Consider the following 19,622-nt stretch of genomic DNA (forward strand, 5'->3'; position numbering starts at 1 on the left):
AATGTATGTGTCCGGCACTGTTCTAGGTGCTTGGGCTACATCATTGAGTAAAGCAGCAGAGATTCACTCTCCTCGTGGAACTAACACTACACGTGTGACTTTTCCTAGTTAGTTCCTTGTTTCCTCAACTAGACAGTATTTCTGGAGGGTGTTTAGAGTGGTTTCTACCTCTCCATCCTCCTGCAAGTGGCAAATGGCTTTGTCCCCTTCCTCCTTTCCTAGTTTTCCAGGCCAGTTTTTTGAATCCACTTTTTTTTTCTAGCTATAAAATAAATTTTCATTGTAGAAGTGGCTAAAATGTAGGGGAAAATGAAAATAAAACATCCATAGTCCTGCTACCTAGAGATGCTGAAAAATGTCATTAGTGATTATTTCCTTCTGGAATTTCTCTATGCATAGTGATAATATATTTATAGTTTGAGTCATACCATGTTTATTTTTCTTTTTTAAAAAAATATTTATTTATTTGGCTGTGTCGGGTCTTCCTTGCGGCATGTGGGATCTGCTTGTTGCTCTTTGTTGCAGTGCGGGCTTCTCTCTAGTTGTGGCCTGCGGGTTTTCTCTTCTCTAGTTGTGGCACGGGCTCCAGAGCACGTGGGCTCTATGGTTTGCGGTACGCGGGCTCTAGTTGAGGCACGTGAACTCAGTACTTGTGGCGCGCAGGCTTAGTTGACCCGCAGCATGTGGGATCTTAGTTCCCTGACCAGAGATCGAACCTGCATCCCCTGCACTGGAATGCAGATTCTTTACCACCGGACCACCAGGGAAGTCCCTCTTCTTCTTCTTTTTTTTTTTTTTAATTTAACTTTAGGCCTCAAAGATTTCCCCATCTTCTTAAATACTGAGGGGCGGGGGAGAACCATACACACACACACACGCACACACATATACATACATATATACAGTATTATATCATAATGATCATAATTAACCCCAAACCTTATTAGACATTGAGGTGGTTCTCAGTTTTTCACTCTTAGAATACTACGATGGATGTCCTGGTACCTAGTTCTTTGTATTTATTCATGATTATTTTCTACAACTAAATCCCTAAAATGGACTTACCTTAGGCAAAAGATAGAAATACCTTGAAATGAAAGCTTTTCGCAAACTGCCCTCTTAGAGAAGTTAAGTCAATTTACACTACTAGTAGTATAAGAGTCTTTGTTTTCTTGTAGTCTTGCCACCATCACTATAATCACTTTTGTTGTTGTTTTTCTTGTCCAGGCTGACTTCAAAATTTCTGAGGAGTGCATCGCACAGTGGAAGCAAACCAACTTCATGACCAAGCTAGGGTACATCTCCTGTAAATCACTGAAAGGGGGGAACATCAGCTAGCCAACCTGGCGTCTTCCTTCCTTCTCTCATCATCCTGAGTCATCTGCTGTCTCCTTAATTTGCTCCATCCATCATCTGCTTACCCATCTCCCAGGACACTGAAGCAGGAAGTTTGGGACTCTGTGAGGTGCAAGACTCGGTGAGGTGCAGCTCAGCCTCCCCAGGATCCAGGATCATCCTGTCTGGCTGCAGGGAAAGGCTGACCTCCCGGGTAGTGATGAGCACGGGGCAATGCAGGGAGTGCAGCCCTACCTTCTTCCCTTGGCAGCTGACCTGACAAATCTGGTTTCAATATGATGTTAACTCAGAAAAAGTTTATGCCATAATCCTTGTAACTGGAAAAATATTGGTTTCCAGTTTTCTTAGCGTTATCCCAGCAGCTATGCCTCTGGCTGGGATCTGGTGCCTGAACTGGGCTAATTACAGCCTCTCCCCAACAGGAAACTGGGGGTTTGAAAAGGGAAGGGAAGGGAAAACAGAGAACCTAGTGGTCTACCAAGTGGTTGGCACCTTTCCCGAATGCTTGCCAACCCTGAGGCTTGTCCCTGGGGGCAGAGCCTGTCCCAGGACTCCTGGATTGCCCTTTGATCCTGCTGGGGGGACACTCCCTAAACCAGCTGCGTGTTATTAGACGGCACAGCCTGGTTCTTTCTTCAGGGAGGGTGCGGTGCTTCTCCATAAGGCATCTCAATCAGGACCACTAAGCATCATTGTCATAAATTCAAATAAAATGTCTGAACAAGGGTGTCTGGACAGGACCTGTCTGTGAGCTGCACCATCTCAGGAAAGGAGAACACAGTGTGTAGCAGCTTCTGGGCCCCTCACCCAGCCTCGGGCTGTTTGTATCTTGGACTTTTGACCCTGTAATGGGAGCGGGGGTGGACTAGGCTGGATGGCAGACACCTTGACTTCCCCTTCAGCAGTGTTAAAAAGAAGAGGCTCATTTTAGGGTCCAGAACATTGTCCCTTCTAAATGTGGGCCCAGACCACGACCTTGACCCACCCCATTAAGAAGCAGCAGCCACAGCCAAGTTTTAATCATTTAATTAATTAACATCTTCGAATGAAACCCACACAGAGCTTTTTCCATGTGTATCACTCCAGCTTCAGAGCAGAGGGAATAGATTGTTTGTATAGACATATCAAAGACTCAGAAACTTAAAGAAATACATATATATATATGTGTGTGTATATACATATATATATATGTGTATACACACACACACACACACACTCACACTTCTCTAACATTTTTATGGAAATTAAAAATCAGAGGCTTTTGGTCTCCATGTGCACTAGGGCAAGCTCATTTACCCAAGAGGACAAAAGGATTTGCCTCTTGGAGGTCCTCCCTTCTCCTTTCTACTCTGTTCCACCCAGTGGGAAAACAAGCTCAGAGGAGTCTTAACTAAAGACAAGGGGCTCCAGTAACATAGGAAGGGGAGGGAAAGAAACACAGAAGGTGGGCTCCCTCCTACCTCCAGCAGCTCCGAGGCTGCTGCCAGGGCCTGGTGTCATGGAAGCTTTGGCCTGGTCCTGGTTTCTGGTTCCCAGTTCCCGGGGGGGTTGAATCAGGAGCTCTGAGCAGAGGAGGGCTTACTGACTGTCCTCTTTCCCCAACTCACTGGGCAGGCACAACACATACCCAGCAGCAGCTCTCCATTACCCAAAGGGCAGGGAAGAACATTGGTTTATAGCTACAGAGAGAAGAGAATAGTGAGAGAGGGCCATAGGAACCTGGGATCTCAGACCACATCCCCTGTGTTCCCAGCTCTTTTTCTGGGAGGGGGTCAACCTCTCTCCTGGGTGGAGGAGAAGCAGCTAAAAGCAAGGTCCCTTGCCTGGCTCAAGCCTGAGTCACCGTTGAGGAAAGAGGATCAAGACAGAAGGGGTGACCTGGTGACAGCCATGCTGCAGTGGAAGGAGGCACTAGGGCCACCCCCGTGGAGCCACCGGGGCCAGTGAGGAAACCAGCTTACCGAGATAGGTGGCACAGGTTGAAAGTGGGAAGGTCAGCAAAATTCCTGGAGGAGAGATCAGTAGCAGAGGCTGATGTCTAGGGGGGAACCACCCAGCCCGCCGCTAGGAGCGCTAAGTTCCCCCTCATTGACTAGGGGAGAGTCTGTCATAGAATGCACCTCTTTGGCTTCCCATCCTGTCACTCAGCGTCAGCTCTCCCCAGTGGAACCACCTGTGCTGAAAGGCAGCTGCAGAAAGGACATGCTCAGAGCAGAGTAAAGGTCAGAGGATATAATCCATAGGGCCGGGTCTGGGCCCACTGCCCAAATAGGCTCTTCCCTGCCAGACCCACCCCTCCATCCATGTCCTCAGTACTTCCTGTCGAGCTGACAGGAACCCAGCTTTGCCATGGCCTGCGGCTCCGGCCTCTGAAGAGTCGTGCCCACCCACCCCAACCTGATCAAGTAAAACAGGGCCAAGTGCCCCATGACGTGACTCTCTACTCTGTTCTCCCACTCTCTCAGGACAGAGAGAGCCTGTGGACCTCCCCTCTGGTTCTTTCTCCCCCACCCATTTGGGCCCTGGCAGTCTCCCACTTCCTGTCCCCTGCATGGAGCACCTGGCAGAACCAGAAGGTAGGAGGCTGGTTGGTGGTAAGTTGAGGCACAGGAGGGCTAACCCCCACTGCACCTTTTGTGCTTTGGAATTCCACAGCCCCACTCCTGCCTCCAGCCTGGAGAAGCCTGTGGGAATACAACGACTTGCCTACCTCCAAGAACTAAGAAAAGTTGCAAACTGGATCGGAGGAGGGGGACAGATTAGTCCCAGCCATGGGCTGGCTACTGGGGACTGATGCTGCTGCCATGTAAACAGGCCCCTGGAATGTGGCTTTGCGGGCCCTGGAGGATGGACATGCAGCCACTTTTCAAAAGTGCTTTGATTCTGGACTACAGCATGTGCATGATTTGGACATTTAAAAAAAAAGGAAAAAAAAAACCTCAAGTGAGGTGTTCTGTTCCCAATTCTGTGGCCTTGAGGCCAGCAGGGGGCACAGACACCCACTCCCACCAGCTACCTCCTTCAAGATGAGGCTAAGGCCACGACTGAAGCGGCAGCTGCCAGAGGTGAATCCATTCAGGAAAAGGCATGAGAGCCGGATGACTTGGAGGACAGGAGCCACACCAGGCTTGTGTAAATATTGAAGGCCGTGGAGGTTAAGGCTGCAGGCGTCCTCCCTATTAGGTTAAGTGTCTGCCGTATCCTCTCATCCTTGGAGCCGCTCAGGTCCCTGAGATTGTATTCCTGGGATGGGTCAGCAGTGCCAGCAAGGTGCCTGGTGGTCAGACCAGCTCTTTCTGTGGGTCTGTGGAGAGAAAAGAAGGGATACTCAGCAAGGGACCCCCTAGCTTGGTTCTGACCACTGAGAGCCCAGGGCACATCCTCACCCCCTCACTTTACTGACCACGACAGCAGCACTGGGCTGGACATTTTACAAACGTTCCCTCTGCCACTATAATGTATCGTTGCCTCACACTTTACAGTGAGGAACCCGAGGCTAGGATGGGTAGATAAAATGGCAAAGTTGGAATTCAAATTTCAGTAGGTCTGACTCCAAAGCCCCACCATCCATGCTCCTTCAGTGCAGCTCATCAGAGGTGACAGGTCACCCTTCCCAGGCACCCCGAGACCAGAATCCAAGAGCAAATCCCTAATGGCAGGACTTCTGATACCTGTTTGCCATTACCAGTGATGGGACCCACACCCCACCCCTCCCTGCCCACCGTACCTGTGCCAGGCAGGCCCAGCTTCTCCTCTGGACCCACCCGCTGCAGCACACCTCCATTCTCTGCCAGCTCCTCCTTAGTCCTGCCCTCGGCATGGGGGAGCCCGTTGGTGGGAGGAGCAGGAAGGGGCTCAGCCGGAGGAAAGCTGGGGGAGGTGGGGGGGGCGACTCCCCCAGAAGGCTTGCGGGCCACAGGCGGGGGGGCCTTAGGTGGCTTCTTTGGGGCCTGGGGTGGCCGTTGCTCTGAGACGCTCCGAAGTTCAGCTATCAGGTTCCGCTGGAGGTCAGCCTGGGTCTCAGGGGACACGGGCCGCTCCAGCTGCAGCTTCTTGGTGCCCTTGGAGAAGATGAAGCTGGCCGTAGAGGCAGGGGACCGCGGCTCTGCCTCAGGTGGTCCATTGGGCTGGTCACTCACAGGGCCCACGCTGGCAGCCAGATTGGAGGCCTTGAGCCGAACAGCAGCGTGGAGCCCTGAAGAGGCAGGCGCTGGGCTGGCCCGCCCTGACAGGGCCCTTCGCAGTGGCTTCTGGGGGGCCGACGGCCCTGACGCTGGAGTCGGAGCCACTGTGGCAGTGCCTACAGAGCGCAGCCGAACCATCTGCAGGAGTGAGGGTGTGACCAGGGGTGCACCAGCATCCTCCCTGGGAAGGCCGCCACCCTTGCTGCAGCCCCCTGGTTCCCTCCGAGGGACCTTGGCCTGAAGCCCTGGGACAGAACCAGCAACAGATGGGGCTGGCAGAGCTGGAGGAAGATCTGGGGTACCACAGGGCTGGCTCTGGAAAGAGACAGTAGCTAAGGAGGGCTCCGGGGGCTGTGAAGGGTCTGCAGGCTCAGGGCCGGCCACAGAGAAAAAGGCCTCCTCGGGTGGAGGGAAGTCAGCCATGGACAGGTCCTGCTCCTCCGGTGCAGGAGGCGGGGGTGGGGGCCAGGTGGGATCTTGGAGGGCCTCCTCAGCAGTCTCTGGGGCAGACAGGGCCTCCTCAACCACCTCTGGCTTCTTAGTGGGTGGCGGGGGCGGGTGATAAGATGGGGGTGGGGATGGTGGGGGCGACTGGTCTTTGGAGGCACCGGGAGCTGCCTGAGGCGGGGTTAGGGATGTCTGGGGAGTAGGTGGGGTCTCAGGGCTGGCAGCAGTGGTAGAGATGGGCCCAGGGACCACAGCAGGGGCAGCTGGAGCAGGGGCAGCTTGGTTTGGGCTCTTGGGCTTAGAGGGAGGTGGGGAGAAGGGGGCAGGCACCTTGGGGTGAGGAGGTATGACAAACCTGTCACCCAGGGCGGTCGACACGTGCGGACCAGAGCGGTCTGAGGGCGCCGGATCAGAGGAGGAGGAACATAGAGACGTGAGGGAGGAGGAGACTGAGGCCCCGGGAGATCGAAGTGAAGTGACACGCTCTGGTTTAGGGGGTTGGGCCTTGCCTGGGGAAGCAGGGGCCCCTGTTAGACCCTTGGGAGGGAGGGTAGGGGTACCACTTTGGCTCGAGTATCCACTGGAGGGTGAGAGTGTCCGTTCTGGGGAGCGTGGGGGACGCCGGGAGCCACCTGGAGACAAGCCAGGCACCCAGCTGCCTGCTGAGCTGGATGGACAGGGTGCTGCCCCCATCCCTTCTGACCCGCCGCCAGTGGTGGGCGGCCGGGGCAGCTGTTGCTGCTGCTTCCGCTCGGGCTTGGGAGGCAGCCCCAGGGGCCCATCATGTGCTGCTGAGCTGCGCTGATGGAGCGAATGGGTCCGGCGGGGAGGTGGCGGGGGCCGCTTCAGCTTCCGTAGGGACACACTCCGGCTGGACAACTGGCCACCGCTCCGAATGCTAACAGTGTCCGAGGCCTCGGCAGTGCTGCCCCCGCTGGGAGAGCCCCTCCCGCTGCCCCCCAGGGGAGGGGGCGCCACGTTACTGTTGGCCACAGAGCTCTCTGGCCGGCCCTCGGAGCCACCCTTAGAGGAGAGGGTAGAGCCGTCAGACACAATGGTCTCAGAGGACTGAGAGTGGCTCCAGGTGTCACTGGAGGAGGAAGGGTGGCGGCTGCGGGGCCGCGGGCTGGAGACCGAGGAAAAGTGGCCCAGCGAGCGGATGGAGGCCGGGCTGGATGAGAGCAGGCTGCAGCGGCTCAGCGTGCGCAGGCTGCAGCGGCCCAAGGCCACCACGTCCACTGTGGGCGGCAGCACGGCGTGCGGGATCAGCTTCGACAAGTAGGTGGCCTGGGGCGAGATGGACATGGCCGGGCTCAGGGGTTCTGGAGGCCCTGCCCCTCCGGTCAGTCCGGGCACTGCTAGGGACATGGGCCGGGTCAGCGGCAAGGGCCGGGCCCCCGTGGACCGGCCAACGAGCGTGTCATCCCGGTAGATGCGGTCGATGTGGCGCTGCAGCATGGCCTCTGCCTGGGCACCGGCTTCAGCCTCTGCCTCCAGCGCCTGCAGGGACACCCTGGCCCCTGGCCCTGAGGCCGGGCCTGCCGGATGGCCATCCACCGTGGGGATGCGTACAACGTCCCGTGGACCGGGAGGCCGAGGAGTACCTGGTGCCTCACGTTCATTCCGCAGGCCTGGAATGGACAAGGAGGGTGTGGGATGGTCAGCAGAGGGGGCAGCCAGGGCTGCCCGCCCACAGCCTCCTCATCAGGCGCTCACCGAGTTCCTTCTGCACGTGCTGTGGAAGTCCCAGCACCGTGCTCCGCCGCTCCCGCCGCCGACGCCCTGACTTTCCAGATGATTTGGGAAATGAGTCATGCGGTCGGAAGGTGGAGCCTGTGGGCAGAGTCCAGGGAGAGAAACTGTTAGAGCAGGTCTGGGGCACATTCTGCAGAGCACAACTTTTATAGAATATTAATAAGAACTCTGAGAAAAGACTTCCACAGTCAAGTAGGCATGGGCAACAAACAAAGCTAGACACTTTTCTGCAAGCCTTCTGGAAGGCTTTACTAGGTCAATAATGATGATTTCCATTTAGCGAACACTTATTAAATGTGTTAGCATGCTAAACACTTGGCATTCATTCCAATAAGGTACGTATTCTTATCCTCATTTTTCTAGAACATCAAACAGAGAGGTAAAGGGTTGGCCCAAGATCACACAGCTGTAAATAGCAACACTAGGCTCAAAACCAGGTTTCTCAACTCTTCACTGTCCTGCTTTTCAGTTAATGCTCATTATGAACCTCCAAGAGGACACAGGGTACTATGTTTCCTGAATCCACTGAATCACAGTCTTGGGAAAACACTAGATTAGGAGGAAAAGGGAAAGCTGCAGGTGCTGGGTGCCCACCACCCCCTCTCCTGCCCAACAATCCTGGCTGGTGAGTGGATACCTTTGCGCTGGATCATCTCAGAGCGGACGGAGAGAGCATCCTCTGCCGTGGAGCTCTCAGCTGTGTAGGACGTGGTCTGGCTGCAGAAGGAGATGCTATCGTCATCTGGTCCGGTCCGGGAGGACTATTGGGGGAAGAAGGATCAGCCCAGAGGCGTGAGTGGGGCTTACCTTTGCCTCCTCAGGCTCCCCTTTGTAACTTCTGACTCAGATTCACCCCCCACCGACCTGCCCCAGCATCACCTAGTACTGAGCAGGCATCAGCTAGAGCTACCCTGGACCAGCCCTCGGGGGCATCTCGTCTAGCCTTTCATGATACAGAAAGGAAACAGATCCAGAAGGGTTCAAAGACATACTTGTCAGAGGTCAAGCAGGGAGAGAGGAATACATCAAGACTGAGCTGGGGGCAGGGCTCACCTGGATGCTCTGTGTGTCTCCATGGTCCCAGGTACCCTTGTTCAGTTTCTGTTTTTCTGAAAGGCATCAGAAAGGTATGTTGAGCTAGGCCCCTGACTTTGGGAGCTGAAAGTAGCGCTGGAGAGAAGAGGAGGAGGTTACCTTGGTGCTGGAGGGAACGGAGCCCCTCCTGGGCCTGTGTGTGCAGCTCTTCCAGGTGAGGCGGTCGCCCACTGGGGAAGAAGACATTGTCCTGGTGCTCATCCACTGCAGACCCTAGCCCCTGGCCTGGCCCCACACTTAGTCGTTTGTCACTCTCAGCCTTGGCAGAGCCTGCTGGGAATGGAGGAGGAAGGAAAGTGAGGCCCAAAGGTATCTGGGCCCTGGGAAGGCACAGGCACTGCAACAAGGGCGCCCACAGTCCCCAGAGTGCACAGGGCACCTGCACATACATGCAGTGCCTACTTCCCCCAGTCTGTACTCACAACCCACAGTCCTGGGGTATACACCCAATATACACAGCCCCCAAGTACATACACAAGCTATAATCCAAGTGTACATATACCTGAGCACCCACACCACACAAAGGGCCCCATATAGGGCACCATATCCAAGGCACACATGCCCACCATATATGCACACAACACCCACAGGCTTCATTCAGCATGTATACGAACACATAGCATCCAAGTAAAACCAAGAGCACACCCAGCCACCACATACACACATGACACCCACAGTCCCCAGTCTGTATATACACAAACAGTACCCAAATATACACACAACTGTCACTCAGGGCCCCATGCAAGACACTCCAGTGTACACACAGCCCATAGCAAATACATTTCTCTTGTCTCCAGATCCTGAGCTCCACTTTACAGGAAGACAAACCACCTCTTTGTACACCCCAAGAAAAAGACACATGGGACACTAGGAAGGGGGTGGGCACTAGCAAAGGTCATAACCAGATTCCCAGGAAGTCCTGGGGTGTGGGCTAAGCCAAGGATATGGCCACTTGGGTCCCCTAATCACCCACGCAGCTGTCCCTTCGTGGAAGGATAGGCTGGGGAGGGGAGAAGAGGGACCCCAGCCACTCCACTCCCCCTGAGGCAGCTCCAGCCTCTCTTTGGGGAACAGTCCCAGGTATCCCCCTCTCCTGGAGGCCCAGGGCCCTGGTGCAGAGGAGCCTGGGGTCCATTACAAAGGATATTGTTACAGGCCCTGCCCATGGAGGAGCTGGGCATCTAATCCTGGGAATAGGGGCTGTGTCAGCACTTTGCAGCCCCAGCCCCCCTTTAAACGGAACCCACAACATAAGCAAAAGCTCTGGCAGGGTCATGTGACCTTGGCAGCACCTTGTGGAGGGACAGGAACAAAACAAGCCCTTTAAAGGGCCACGCCCCAAGATCAGGATCTTCAATTCAGACACCTGAACTGCCCATTCCGCCTTCCTCAGCGCATTCTTCAACAGCCAAGCTCCCGCCCAGGGAATCCTCAGGAATCCCACAAGGTCAGAGCTAGGAGGTCTCTCAGTGACCCTCCTCTCCCCGACCTCCTGATTTTACAAGTCCACAAAGAGGCTCAAAGAGGAAAGGTCTTGCCTAAGGTCACCCAGCAAATCGGAGTCAGAGCCAAGACTAAACTCCAGGTTTCCCGAGGGGACTCCTGAATCACACTCAAACTGGGGGCCCTCTGGCCCCCACATCTTAATCCAGGCCTGAAAGCCCAGTTCCTAGGAGGAGGAGTGGATAGGCCCCTCCCCTCAAAACTTCACCCCCAGGCCTCTAAACACGATTTTCCTGATCTGCTCCCCAACTTCCAGGGGCACTACTTTCCTTTCTACTGTGCTCCCCACATCCCATCCTCACACACACACACTGAGTTGACCCGGGAGGGGGTGCACTACCTCTTGGAACTGAGGTATTGGGATGTACCCAGTAAAGCGTGAGTACCCCTGGAGGAAGGCAATCTTGCCCGAGGACTGCGGGCTTCAAGGTCAGAGACACCTAGAGCCATCCTCTGAAACACAAGCAGAAATCAAACAAAAGCAGTAGGAAAGCTGCTGGACAAAGGCACCGTGGCGGACAGGGGAGTCTGGCCTCATTACCAGCCCGCATCCCCCACCCCACTGCCTTCCCCGGCCTTGATCCCCCATTCTACGTAAGGGTCTGGCAAATGGGGGTGTCGGAGATCTCTTATCTCCTCCACAGCCACACCCACTCACCCTTCTTCTTGAAGAGCCCGAGGAGCGCCGGGAGGTGGCGGCCCAGGAACACCACCATGACTGCCGACGCCACTCGGACCGTCCCCTACGTTGACCTCTCCAGAACGCCGGGCGATGCCTTCACCATAACCCAGCGCTGAGGGGATGAGTCTGCCCGCCCAGCCGCAGAGCGCCGGCTCCAGGCAGAGGAGGGGGAGGGGCTACTCTCCAGGTCCTCCTCCCACCTTCACCACTGCTCCCGCCCATCCACCGACCCCGCCCCTCGAGTGCAGGGCAGGAGCAGGCACCTTCCCAGACTCCGACAGGGAAACTGAGGCACGGAGTCTCTGGGTGCTCGGCTCTTGTGCAAAGGATGACTAGGAGGGCCAAAGATACTCAATTCCAGGGGCAGCCCACTACCCCTGTCTCCAAGTCCTTTTCTAAACGGTCACGAGCCAGAGCTAAGGCAAGGGTGCCGGCTGCCAGATGGTGGGTGGAAGAGCCACTAGACTAGACTTGGCATGGTGCCCACCCCCAAGTCCTCCTGGCTGCTGAGGGTGATTCCCTGGGGAAGGGGCTCACAGCATGCAGCAGCCAGGCAGAAGCCCAGGACTGCCTGGGCGGATGGCAAGGACACACTGGCAGAGGTCCCTGGAGGAGCAGGAGCCAGCCCAGGACACAGTGCTGGGAAGCCGGGGAGATGCCCAGAGCGGAATCACAGTGGCTGGTGCTAACAACCCCTCACGTGTCTGTCCAGCCCCAGACGTTCCAAAGGATTATCTTCCCACTTCAGTAATGTAACATCAACAGCCAGAAAAGCACTAACTCGCCAAGGTCACACAAACAGAGGCAGGCCTTCAACACAGACCTCTCCCTCCTCCAGCCCAGGATTCTTCTCACTGGTCTCACTCTGTGACTCAGCGACTCTCTTGGATCACCAGGCAGGGGGGAGAACAGAATTAGTCACAGGTGAGGGCAGTAAGAGTGGGGGGCAGGAGGGAAGGTACTTGGAGGGAAGTCAGGTCCAGGTTCAAATCCAGCTCCATCACATACAAGTCATGACCTCACATGGAAACAAGGCTAAGAACTCCTCTTTATAAGATTGTTGTATCCATTCATTTAATCAGCAAATATTTATTAAACTAGTACTAGGGGCTACAGCTATTGGAAAACTTTTATCTTGTTCACCAGTATATCTCTAGTGTCTGGCACATACTATGAGTTCAATAAATATTCAATGAGGGGCTTCCCTGGTGGCACAGTGGTTAAGAATCCGCCTGCCAATGCAGGGGACATGGGTTCGAGCCCCGGTCTGGGAAGATCCCACATGCCGCAGAGCAACTAAGCCCATGCACCACAACTACTGAGCCTGAGCTCTAGAGCCCACGAGCCACAGCTACTGAGCCCGCGTGCCGAAAGCCCGTGCTTCGCAACAAGAGAAGCCACCGCAATGAGAAGCCCATGCACCGTGATGAAGCCCACACGCAGCAACAAAGACCTGACACAGCCAATAAATAAATAAATAAATTTTTATAAATAAATAAATAAATATTTGATGAATACACGAATGAGGTAAACTAGCAAAATAATTTTAGATAGTGAGGGCTGAGGAGATGTGACAGGAAGTGGGTGACTTTAGGGGGCATCAAGGAAAGGCTATTGGAACTGAGACCTAAAGAAGAAGCCAACCAGGGCAAGTGCTGGGCATAGAACCTTCTAGAAAAAGGCAACAGCAGGGACTTCCCTGGTGGTCCAGTGGCTAAGACTCCACGCTCCCAATGCAGGGGGCCCGGGTTTGATCCCTGGTAATGGAACTAGATCTCACATGCTGCAACTAAGAGTCTGCATGCCACAACTAAAGATTCTGCATGCCGCGATGAAGACCCCGTACGCAGCAACGAAGATCCTGTGTGCTGCAACTAAGACCTGGCGCAGTCAAATAAGTAAATAAATATTAAAAAAAAAAAAGAAAGAAAAGAAAGAGGCAACAGCAAGCATAAAGGTGTCTTGAGGCAGGTGTGGTGGGGTGGTTTTCCCAGAACAGAGAGGAGGCCAGTGTGGCTGGAATATGATGAGCAAGGGAGAGAATGGCAGGTGAGAAAAGGCAGGAGCCAGGTCAGGTTGGGCCCCAGAGGCCTTGGCAGAGTCAGGATTTTATTCAAAGAACCCCAAGAGGTCAGTACTAAAGGTTCAGCTGAGTATTGACGGCGTTAAAAGAGATTCCCCCTGGCAACTCCAAAAAGAGTAGTTGAGGGACTTCCCTGGTGGTCCCATGGTTAAGACTCCGTGCTTCCACTGCAGGGGGGCATGGGTTCCATCCCTTGTCAGGGAACTAAGAGCCTGCATGCCATGCCTCACGCTGCAGCCAGAAAAAAAAACAAAAACAAAGAGTAGCTGAGACTGTGGAAGAGAAGGTCTGTGAACTATAAAGTGCTGTCCCCCAGACTCTGAGGACACCCCTCTCTCACAGCACCTCTCTCTCTCTGAGTCTCTAGGGATCTAAGAATTCACAATGGCTCCCATGCTGCAAGATCCTCCTACTGGTCCTTCCCCATTTGCTGTGCCACTTCTCAGGGACCACTCATGCAGATACCTGAGCCTTTGCTCTCTAGAGAACAAAATTCTGTGGGGCTAGATAGTATATATCCTCAGATCACTGAAATCTAAACAACACCCTTAAGAAGTAGGCACGTTTTTTTTCTTGGCTGTGCTGTGCGGCTTGCAGAATCTTATTTCCCCAACCAGGGGTTGAACCCAGGCCCCCGCAGCGACAGTACCGAGTCCTAACCACTGGACCGCCTGGGAATTCCCAAGAAGTAAGCACTTTTTTTTTCTTTTTTTTTTTTTTTTTGTGGTACACGGGCCTCTCACTGTTGTGGCCTCTCCCGTTGCGGAGCACAGGCTCCGGACGCGCAGGCTCAGCGGCCATGGCTCGCGGGCTCAGCAGCTCCGCGGCATGTGGGATCTTCCCGGACCGGGGCACGAACCCGTGTCCCCTGCATTGGCAGGCGGACTCTCACCCATTGCGCCACCAGGGAAGCCCAGTAAGCACTTTTATCTCCGTTTTACAGATGAGGAAATGGACACCAGAGAGGGCAAGCATTATAAAGCTGGTAAGTGGCGGGACAGCATTCACACTCAAGACCACTTGAATCCAAAAGCCACGTTCTGCCCACTGTGCCAGCTACAAACCTGATCTCCCTCTGAAGAAGGTTTGGATGACCCTACCATCCCGCAAAATTTGAGGTTTCTTGACCACATCCTCCCCTCTTCCCTCTCTCTTAGGCCATACCCATCCATCCCTCTTATTAGTCCCACTCAAACAGAAAAGAGCAGTAGACCGACACTTGTAGGGTGATTAATTCGTGCCAGGCACCATGCCAGGTGCTGGTGGAAGGCAGTCTCTACCCTCACAGATCTGACAACAGTCCTTCGAAGCAGGTACTCAAAGATACTCTCCTGGTAACTGACCTGTGAGGCTCACAGAGCCAGGTGACTTCCCAAGCTCTGGCTGGTTCCAAAACTGGAGCCTTCAACCATGCAGGACAAAGGCATGCTCAGCTTCTCCCAACCAGGGAAACTAAGGGCTGAGCTCTGCTAAGTCAGGGGTGGGGAAACATCAGCTCATCAAGGTCCCAGGCCCATAGCTTGCAGTCAGGGTCACAGCTGCAAATTCCCCAGCAGGATCCAAGGCTCTCACACTTGATAACATCTGGTTCCCCCAGCAACACCCATCCCCCCGACCCCCACCCACGCCTTGGCCAGAGCCTGAGGTCCCTCTGAGCCACCCCAGGCGCAGGTCTACACACCTGTAGCTTGTTTGGGGAGAGGCTCAGCAACCCGAGCCTCGGATGGAGAGCATGCACCTCGCAAGGAAACTAAGGCCCAGAGAGCAGAAGGACCTTGCCTAAGGCCACACTTGGAGTCCGTGTTCCAGGACCTTCAGCCTCAGCACAGTCCAGAGGTGCAGCCTGGGACTGAGGCTCACCACGCAGCCTCTGCCTCCCCTACCTGCCCAGGGGAGGAGGCTTCCTGGATCTGAGAAGACACCTTGCTCCAGGCCACGCACACCAGGAAGCACACCTGCAAGTTCCGGAAGGAGCTGAGATACAGACCACCAACAGAAGTGTGCAGACCGCACCTCCAAAAAGCCTCACTGGGGCCATCCCTCACAGGCGGGTGCTCTCACCACCACGTCCACGCCTCCCTAGTCCACGCCCTCCCCACACCCGAGCGCCACTGCGCAGATTCATGCAGGGTCTTGCTGGGTGGCTGCATGTACACGAGGGCAGATGTATGTACCCGCTGCTCTGGGGCCCCCCTGAGCCTGGAAACAGAGAGGAATAGGAAAGGGAGCCCCTGCCCCCGCCCCCCAAGGCCACGTGCACCTGTGCGCATGCGTATGTACTGTCTTGGCAACATCCTCCACGGGGTGAGGCCTCAACCTGCCCCATTCCAGAGCAAGGGGCGGGGGCTGCGGCATGCCCCGCAGCCAGGCTGGCCTGACTCAGGGGAGAGGAATGAAGTGGGAGGGCACAGCTGCCCAGGTGGCCTTGCTCTGGAGCCAGGATTCAGGGTGTTTGGAGGCCCCTAAGTCTCAGCCCCTCACTTTTGTACTGGTGGGCAAACCAAGGCCCAGAGGGGACCCGGGCCTTCCCATAGGAGCAGAATCCAGAGCATGCGTAGATTTTATTCTCTTAGAGGCAAGACAAAAGGAAGTGAACACAACTCTCAGGTGAAGGCGCTTTACGGTTCTCTCAAAACACTTTCCTCTTCTACTGTCTCGAAGAAAGCGAATGAGAAACATGAAAGGTAGGTGTGAGTTCCCTTCTTACAAATGAGCACAAGGCTGGAGGGACAGTGACTTGCTCAAGGTCACCCAAACAGGAAGTGGCAGAGCCCAGAACCTGGGTCTCACTGCAAACGCCTTAGTGACCCTAAGTCTCAGGAAGTTAAGGGGTCGGCGTGGGAGGGAGGGGGCCATAGCCTCAGTCACTGCCCAAAGTGGGGGAGCTCTGCACCCCACTTCTGCACGAGGGGAATCTCCCTCCTTCCTCTTCTCAGTGCGAAGCCCCAGCCTAGCCAGGGCAGAGCTGACAGGCCGGTTCTACGGTAAATATTGGCGGGTAGGGAGCGCCTGGGACAGAAAGGGGAGGATCCCGTCCTACAGGCGCCTGGGGGAACAGGCAGTAACACAGGGAGGAATTAGCTACCATAATATTAGTAAATGTCATAATGAGTTTCCGGGTCAGTATCTGCTGCCGACAGTAACATAATAATCTTTTTCGGCCAGGGTGAGATCCTGACTTTCCAAAGCCCTTTCCTTTGTTCCTTCAAGGCATGATTATCCTCATTTCATAGATGCCAGAGAGGCAGCCACCATGAAGCCAGGAGAGAAAAAGGCTGGGAGTCGGAAGGTCTGGATTCCAGGCTTTGGACAAATGAATCAGCCTCTCAGGGCTGCAGTCTCATCTGTAAAGTGGGACTAACACCCACCTCACAGAGTGCCTGGGAAAGTTAAAGCCACGCAACCAAGTGTAAACACAGTGTTGTCATCAGAGGGAGCCTCTGCCTATCCAGGCATGGGGGCCTTTTCACTTTCGCCAATCATAAGCCAGCATTTACTGAGTGCCAATTGACAGAGACACACATGGTCTCTCACTAAATCCTCCTCACCATACAGAGGCACTCCCCTAGGGTTAGTGACTTGCCCAAGGTCACACAGCTAATAATGGCAGAATCAGGATGTGAGCCCAGCTCACACTGGCTGCTGTTCTTCCCATGCCTCTAGAGGCCTCCTCTCCCATCCACTTCTGGAGCTCTCTTCAAATCTCAAGTGGAGTTGAGAACCATTATTAAGATAAGGTCTGATAAGGGACACTTAACATCAGCTTCCTATCAGCTCCTCAGTGACCTAGCCCTATCTAGCAGCCCTAACTGCCCCCTGTTTGGGAGGAAAGGGAATTCGGAGCCCACACCAGATATCCCATTGCCCCGGGAGTCAGGTGTCCTAGGCCTGAGCTCTCACTGCCCCTCAGTTGAAGCATGATCCTGAATCAGGCACTGCCATCTTCTGGGCCTCAGTTTCTTCATCTGTGAGGTGGGACGGTTGGGGAGATGATCTCTAAGGAGCCCTTGGCATGTATGACTCTGCCGCTAGAAGGAGGGGAGTGGTCCCTCACTTTGGGTCAGGACCTGGGGCAGCAAGGGGGTTCAGCTTATCTCAGATCCCTCAGACCAGAGAGGGCTGGGCCAGCCCCTTATCTGGAAGCCCAGGGCTCCCACAAGCAAGTCTAGACATACAGTTGGTCACAAGTCTCCCCACCCCAGTAAGGGAGAGGAAACAGGAAGAAAGGGGGCAAGGGAGGTAACAGGAGCAGGTCTTCTCCCAGCTGCGGCCACTGGTGCTCTAGGTCCAGAGGCAGGGCGGAGTCTGACTCCACCAATGACTTAGTCCCTTCCCTCAATCTCATCTGCAAAGTGGGAACAATAAACCCTATCAGGAGGAGGGCCATGTGTGTAAGCCTGACAGTATAATGCATGGGAACAGGAAGAGGACAGAGTGCTGGGGGTGCTCCTTGAGCTCCCAATTCACATCCTTCACCAATTCTCCGTACCTCCCAGGACCAAGTGCCTAGATGGCCTGGGGCTGGGAGGGTTGAGTTGGATTCCTGAGAACCAAGGCCAAACAATCCCAGCAGGTTACAATGTCTTTGCAGCAGTGAGGAGGCCTCTCCCTATTCACCCTCACCCTTCTCTATGGTCCAAGGGCATTTGTAACATGGGACCAACCCTTCCTTGAAACTCAGTTTCCCCTCCCACTGCCAACCAGCTCCCTCTCTGAGCTCTTGGCGGCTTCAATGCTTAGTCCTCAACCCCTGCCCTTCCTCCACAGTGCTTCCTCCACCTGTGCACCATACGGAGTCCAAATCCCCCAGGGCCTCAGGCTTTCTTCACCCGGAGGACATGCAGGCCCCTCCGTCATAAGAGGATATCCATCTACACCTAAAATAATTAAGAGCACAGGCTTTGGAATCTGACAGGCTTGGGTTTAAATCCCTGTTCAGCAACCTCCTTGCTGAGTAGCCTTGGACAAGTGACTTAACTTCTCTGAGCTCCAGCTTTCTCATCTGTAAAATGGGAATAATAGCTTACAGCTTGTAAGACCGTTGGAGGACAAATGAATTAATCAAAGTAAAGGGTTTAGCATAGCATTTAGCTCTGCTGCCACCCCCAGCCAAGCAGCCTCACGCATAGAGCCTTCACAGCACTCTCTGGCCCATACTCTCAACATCTGATTAATCCCAGGTCCTTCCTATCACTTCTGCCACCTCCTCTGCAGTGTCTCTGCAGCTGCCACTCCTCTCCACTCCCACAGCCCTCAACATGTCCCCAGCCCTCACTTCATCAGCCTCTCCCCTGGATTACTGCAACAGCCTCCAGACCGTTCTATGAGCTTCCACTCTCACCACCCCACCCCCCCAACCTGTCCTGCCTGCACCTGCCATCTTCCTAACATACCACTTTCATTGGCTCCTCAATTGCTCAAACACTTTCACTGGCTCCCTTTGGCCTGTAGACTCCAGCCCTCTCTGCTTGCCTTGCGTTCTTTCCCCCATCCTTTCACAGACTAATCAAAGGAGTAAGCACTCAAGCCCCAGTCCCATACCTGGACCTGTGTCAGCAGAGGCTGAAGCCAGGGAAGCCTTAGAATCCTCAGCACAAGTAAAAACAAAGAGATTGAGGTTTACATTCACTTTTTCTCCTCCCAGGCACAAGGAAGAAACCTCAACTACTTTGCTTTCCAGCCTCCACACTCAGTCTCAACCCCATGCCTTTGCTCACGACCATACCCCAGAGCTGAAATGCATCCCTGGGCAGGTTCTCTTGTCTAATCAACAATTCAGGACTAATTCCAACCCTACAGTTACTTCTTTAATACCAGCTCCCCAGTTTTCTAAAACTGACCGCAACCCAAAAGCCTTTTAACATATAGCCTAGAATATTCCCTAGCCCCCCACGCTTTCTTCTATGTTGCCTTGACATTGCTTTCTGGGCTTTTAGGAACACCTTTAAAGCCTGGTTGACCCTTGAGTTGCAGCAGGAACTGGAAGAGCACAAGAGATGCTAGAAGCCCCAGGCCTCTTCTGTAAGGGCTGGCGGGCAGGAGATTGTAAACAGCCCTCTTAATCTCTCTCTCCCCCACCACAAATGGTCACAAGTCTGGATCCACAGTTGGTTCTCAGGAAACCATCAGATTAGAGTGGCCATACGAGGGCAGATGAAGATTCACCAGCCCCAGCCCCAGCCCCTTGGTGCCGATTCCAAGAGGAGAGACAGGTGGGCACAACCTAGATTTCAGGATTACTGGGACAGGGAGACTACTGGAAGGTCCAGGAGTCTCTCATCAACCCAGCTTCTGAGGAACCTCAGAGAGCATACCAGAATTTAATTAATTCTTTTCTTAATAATCATGATTATTCTTCAAACCACTGCAGGCAATGACCTTGGACAAGCCCACCTTCTCTATCAGTCTCTTTCACGACGAAATAGCCAGCCAGAACTGTAAGGGTCCCAAGAAGTCACCGAAGCTAAGCTGCCCTAATTTCACAGACAGACCTCCCTCTAGGAGCCAGGAAGGTCCA

General features: G+C 54.3%; 2 protein-coding genes across 8 annotated transcripts in view; one reads left to right on the forward strand and one right to left on the reverse strand.

Moving 5' to 3' along the window:
* Positions 1–2,077, forward strand: part of YARS1 (tyrosyl-tRNA synthetase 1) — a 30,638-nt gene extending 28,561 nt beyond the window's left edge. For all 3 annotated transcript variants that reach the window (XM_030870690.2, XM_030870697.2, XM_030870680.2), the window contains one exon: positions 1,228–2,077. In XM_030870690.2, coding sequence (XP_030726550.1) covers positions 1,228–1,232 — 5 coding nt within the window. In that variant the 3' untranslated portion in view covers positions 1,233–2,077. The remainder of the gene's footprint in view (positions 1–1,227) is intronic.
* Positions 2,078–2,372: 295 nt separating this feature from the next.
* The window catches only part of NHSL3 (NHS like 3), a 28,468-nt gene continuing 11,218 nt past the window's right edge, over positions 2,373–19,622 (reverse strand). For 2 of the 5 annotated variants that reach the window (XM_030870607.2, XM_030870626.3), the window contains exons 2-7: positions 8,937–9,110; positions 8,796–8,851; positions 8,380–8,503; positions 7,704–7,820; positions 5,084–7,618; positions 2,373–4,660 (exon numbers count right to left, since the gene is read on the reverse strand). In XM_030870607.2, the coding sequence (XP_030726467.2) occupies positions 4,638–4,660; positions 5,084–7,618; positions 7,704–7,820; positions 8,380–8,503; positions 8,796–8,851; positions 8,937–9,110 (3,029 nt within the window). In that variant the 3' untranslated portion in view covers positions 2,373–4,637. Of the gene's footprint in view, positions 4,661–5,083; positions 7,619–7,703; positions 7,821–8,379; positions 8,504–8,795; positions 8,852–8,936; positions 9,111–10,998; positions 11,142–19,622 lie in introns of those variants that run through there. The other 3 variants (XM_060308396.1, XM_060308395.1, XM_030870637.3) reach the window with 3 other exon arrangements.

Source organism: Globicephala melas, chromosome 1, assembly GCF_963455315.2.
Source record: "Globicephala melas chromosome 1, mGloMel1.2, whole genome shotgun sequence".
Lineage (NCBI taxonomy): Eukaryota > Metazoa > Chordata > Mammalia > Artiodactyla > Delphinidae > Globicephala > Globicephala melas.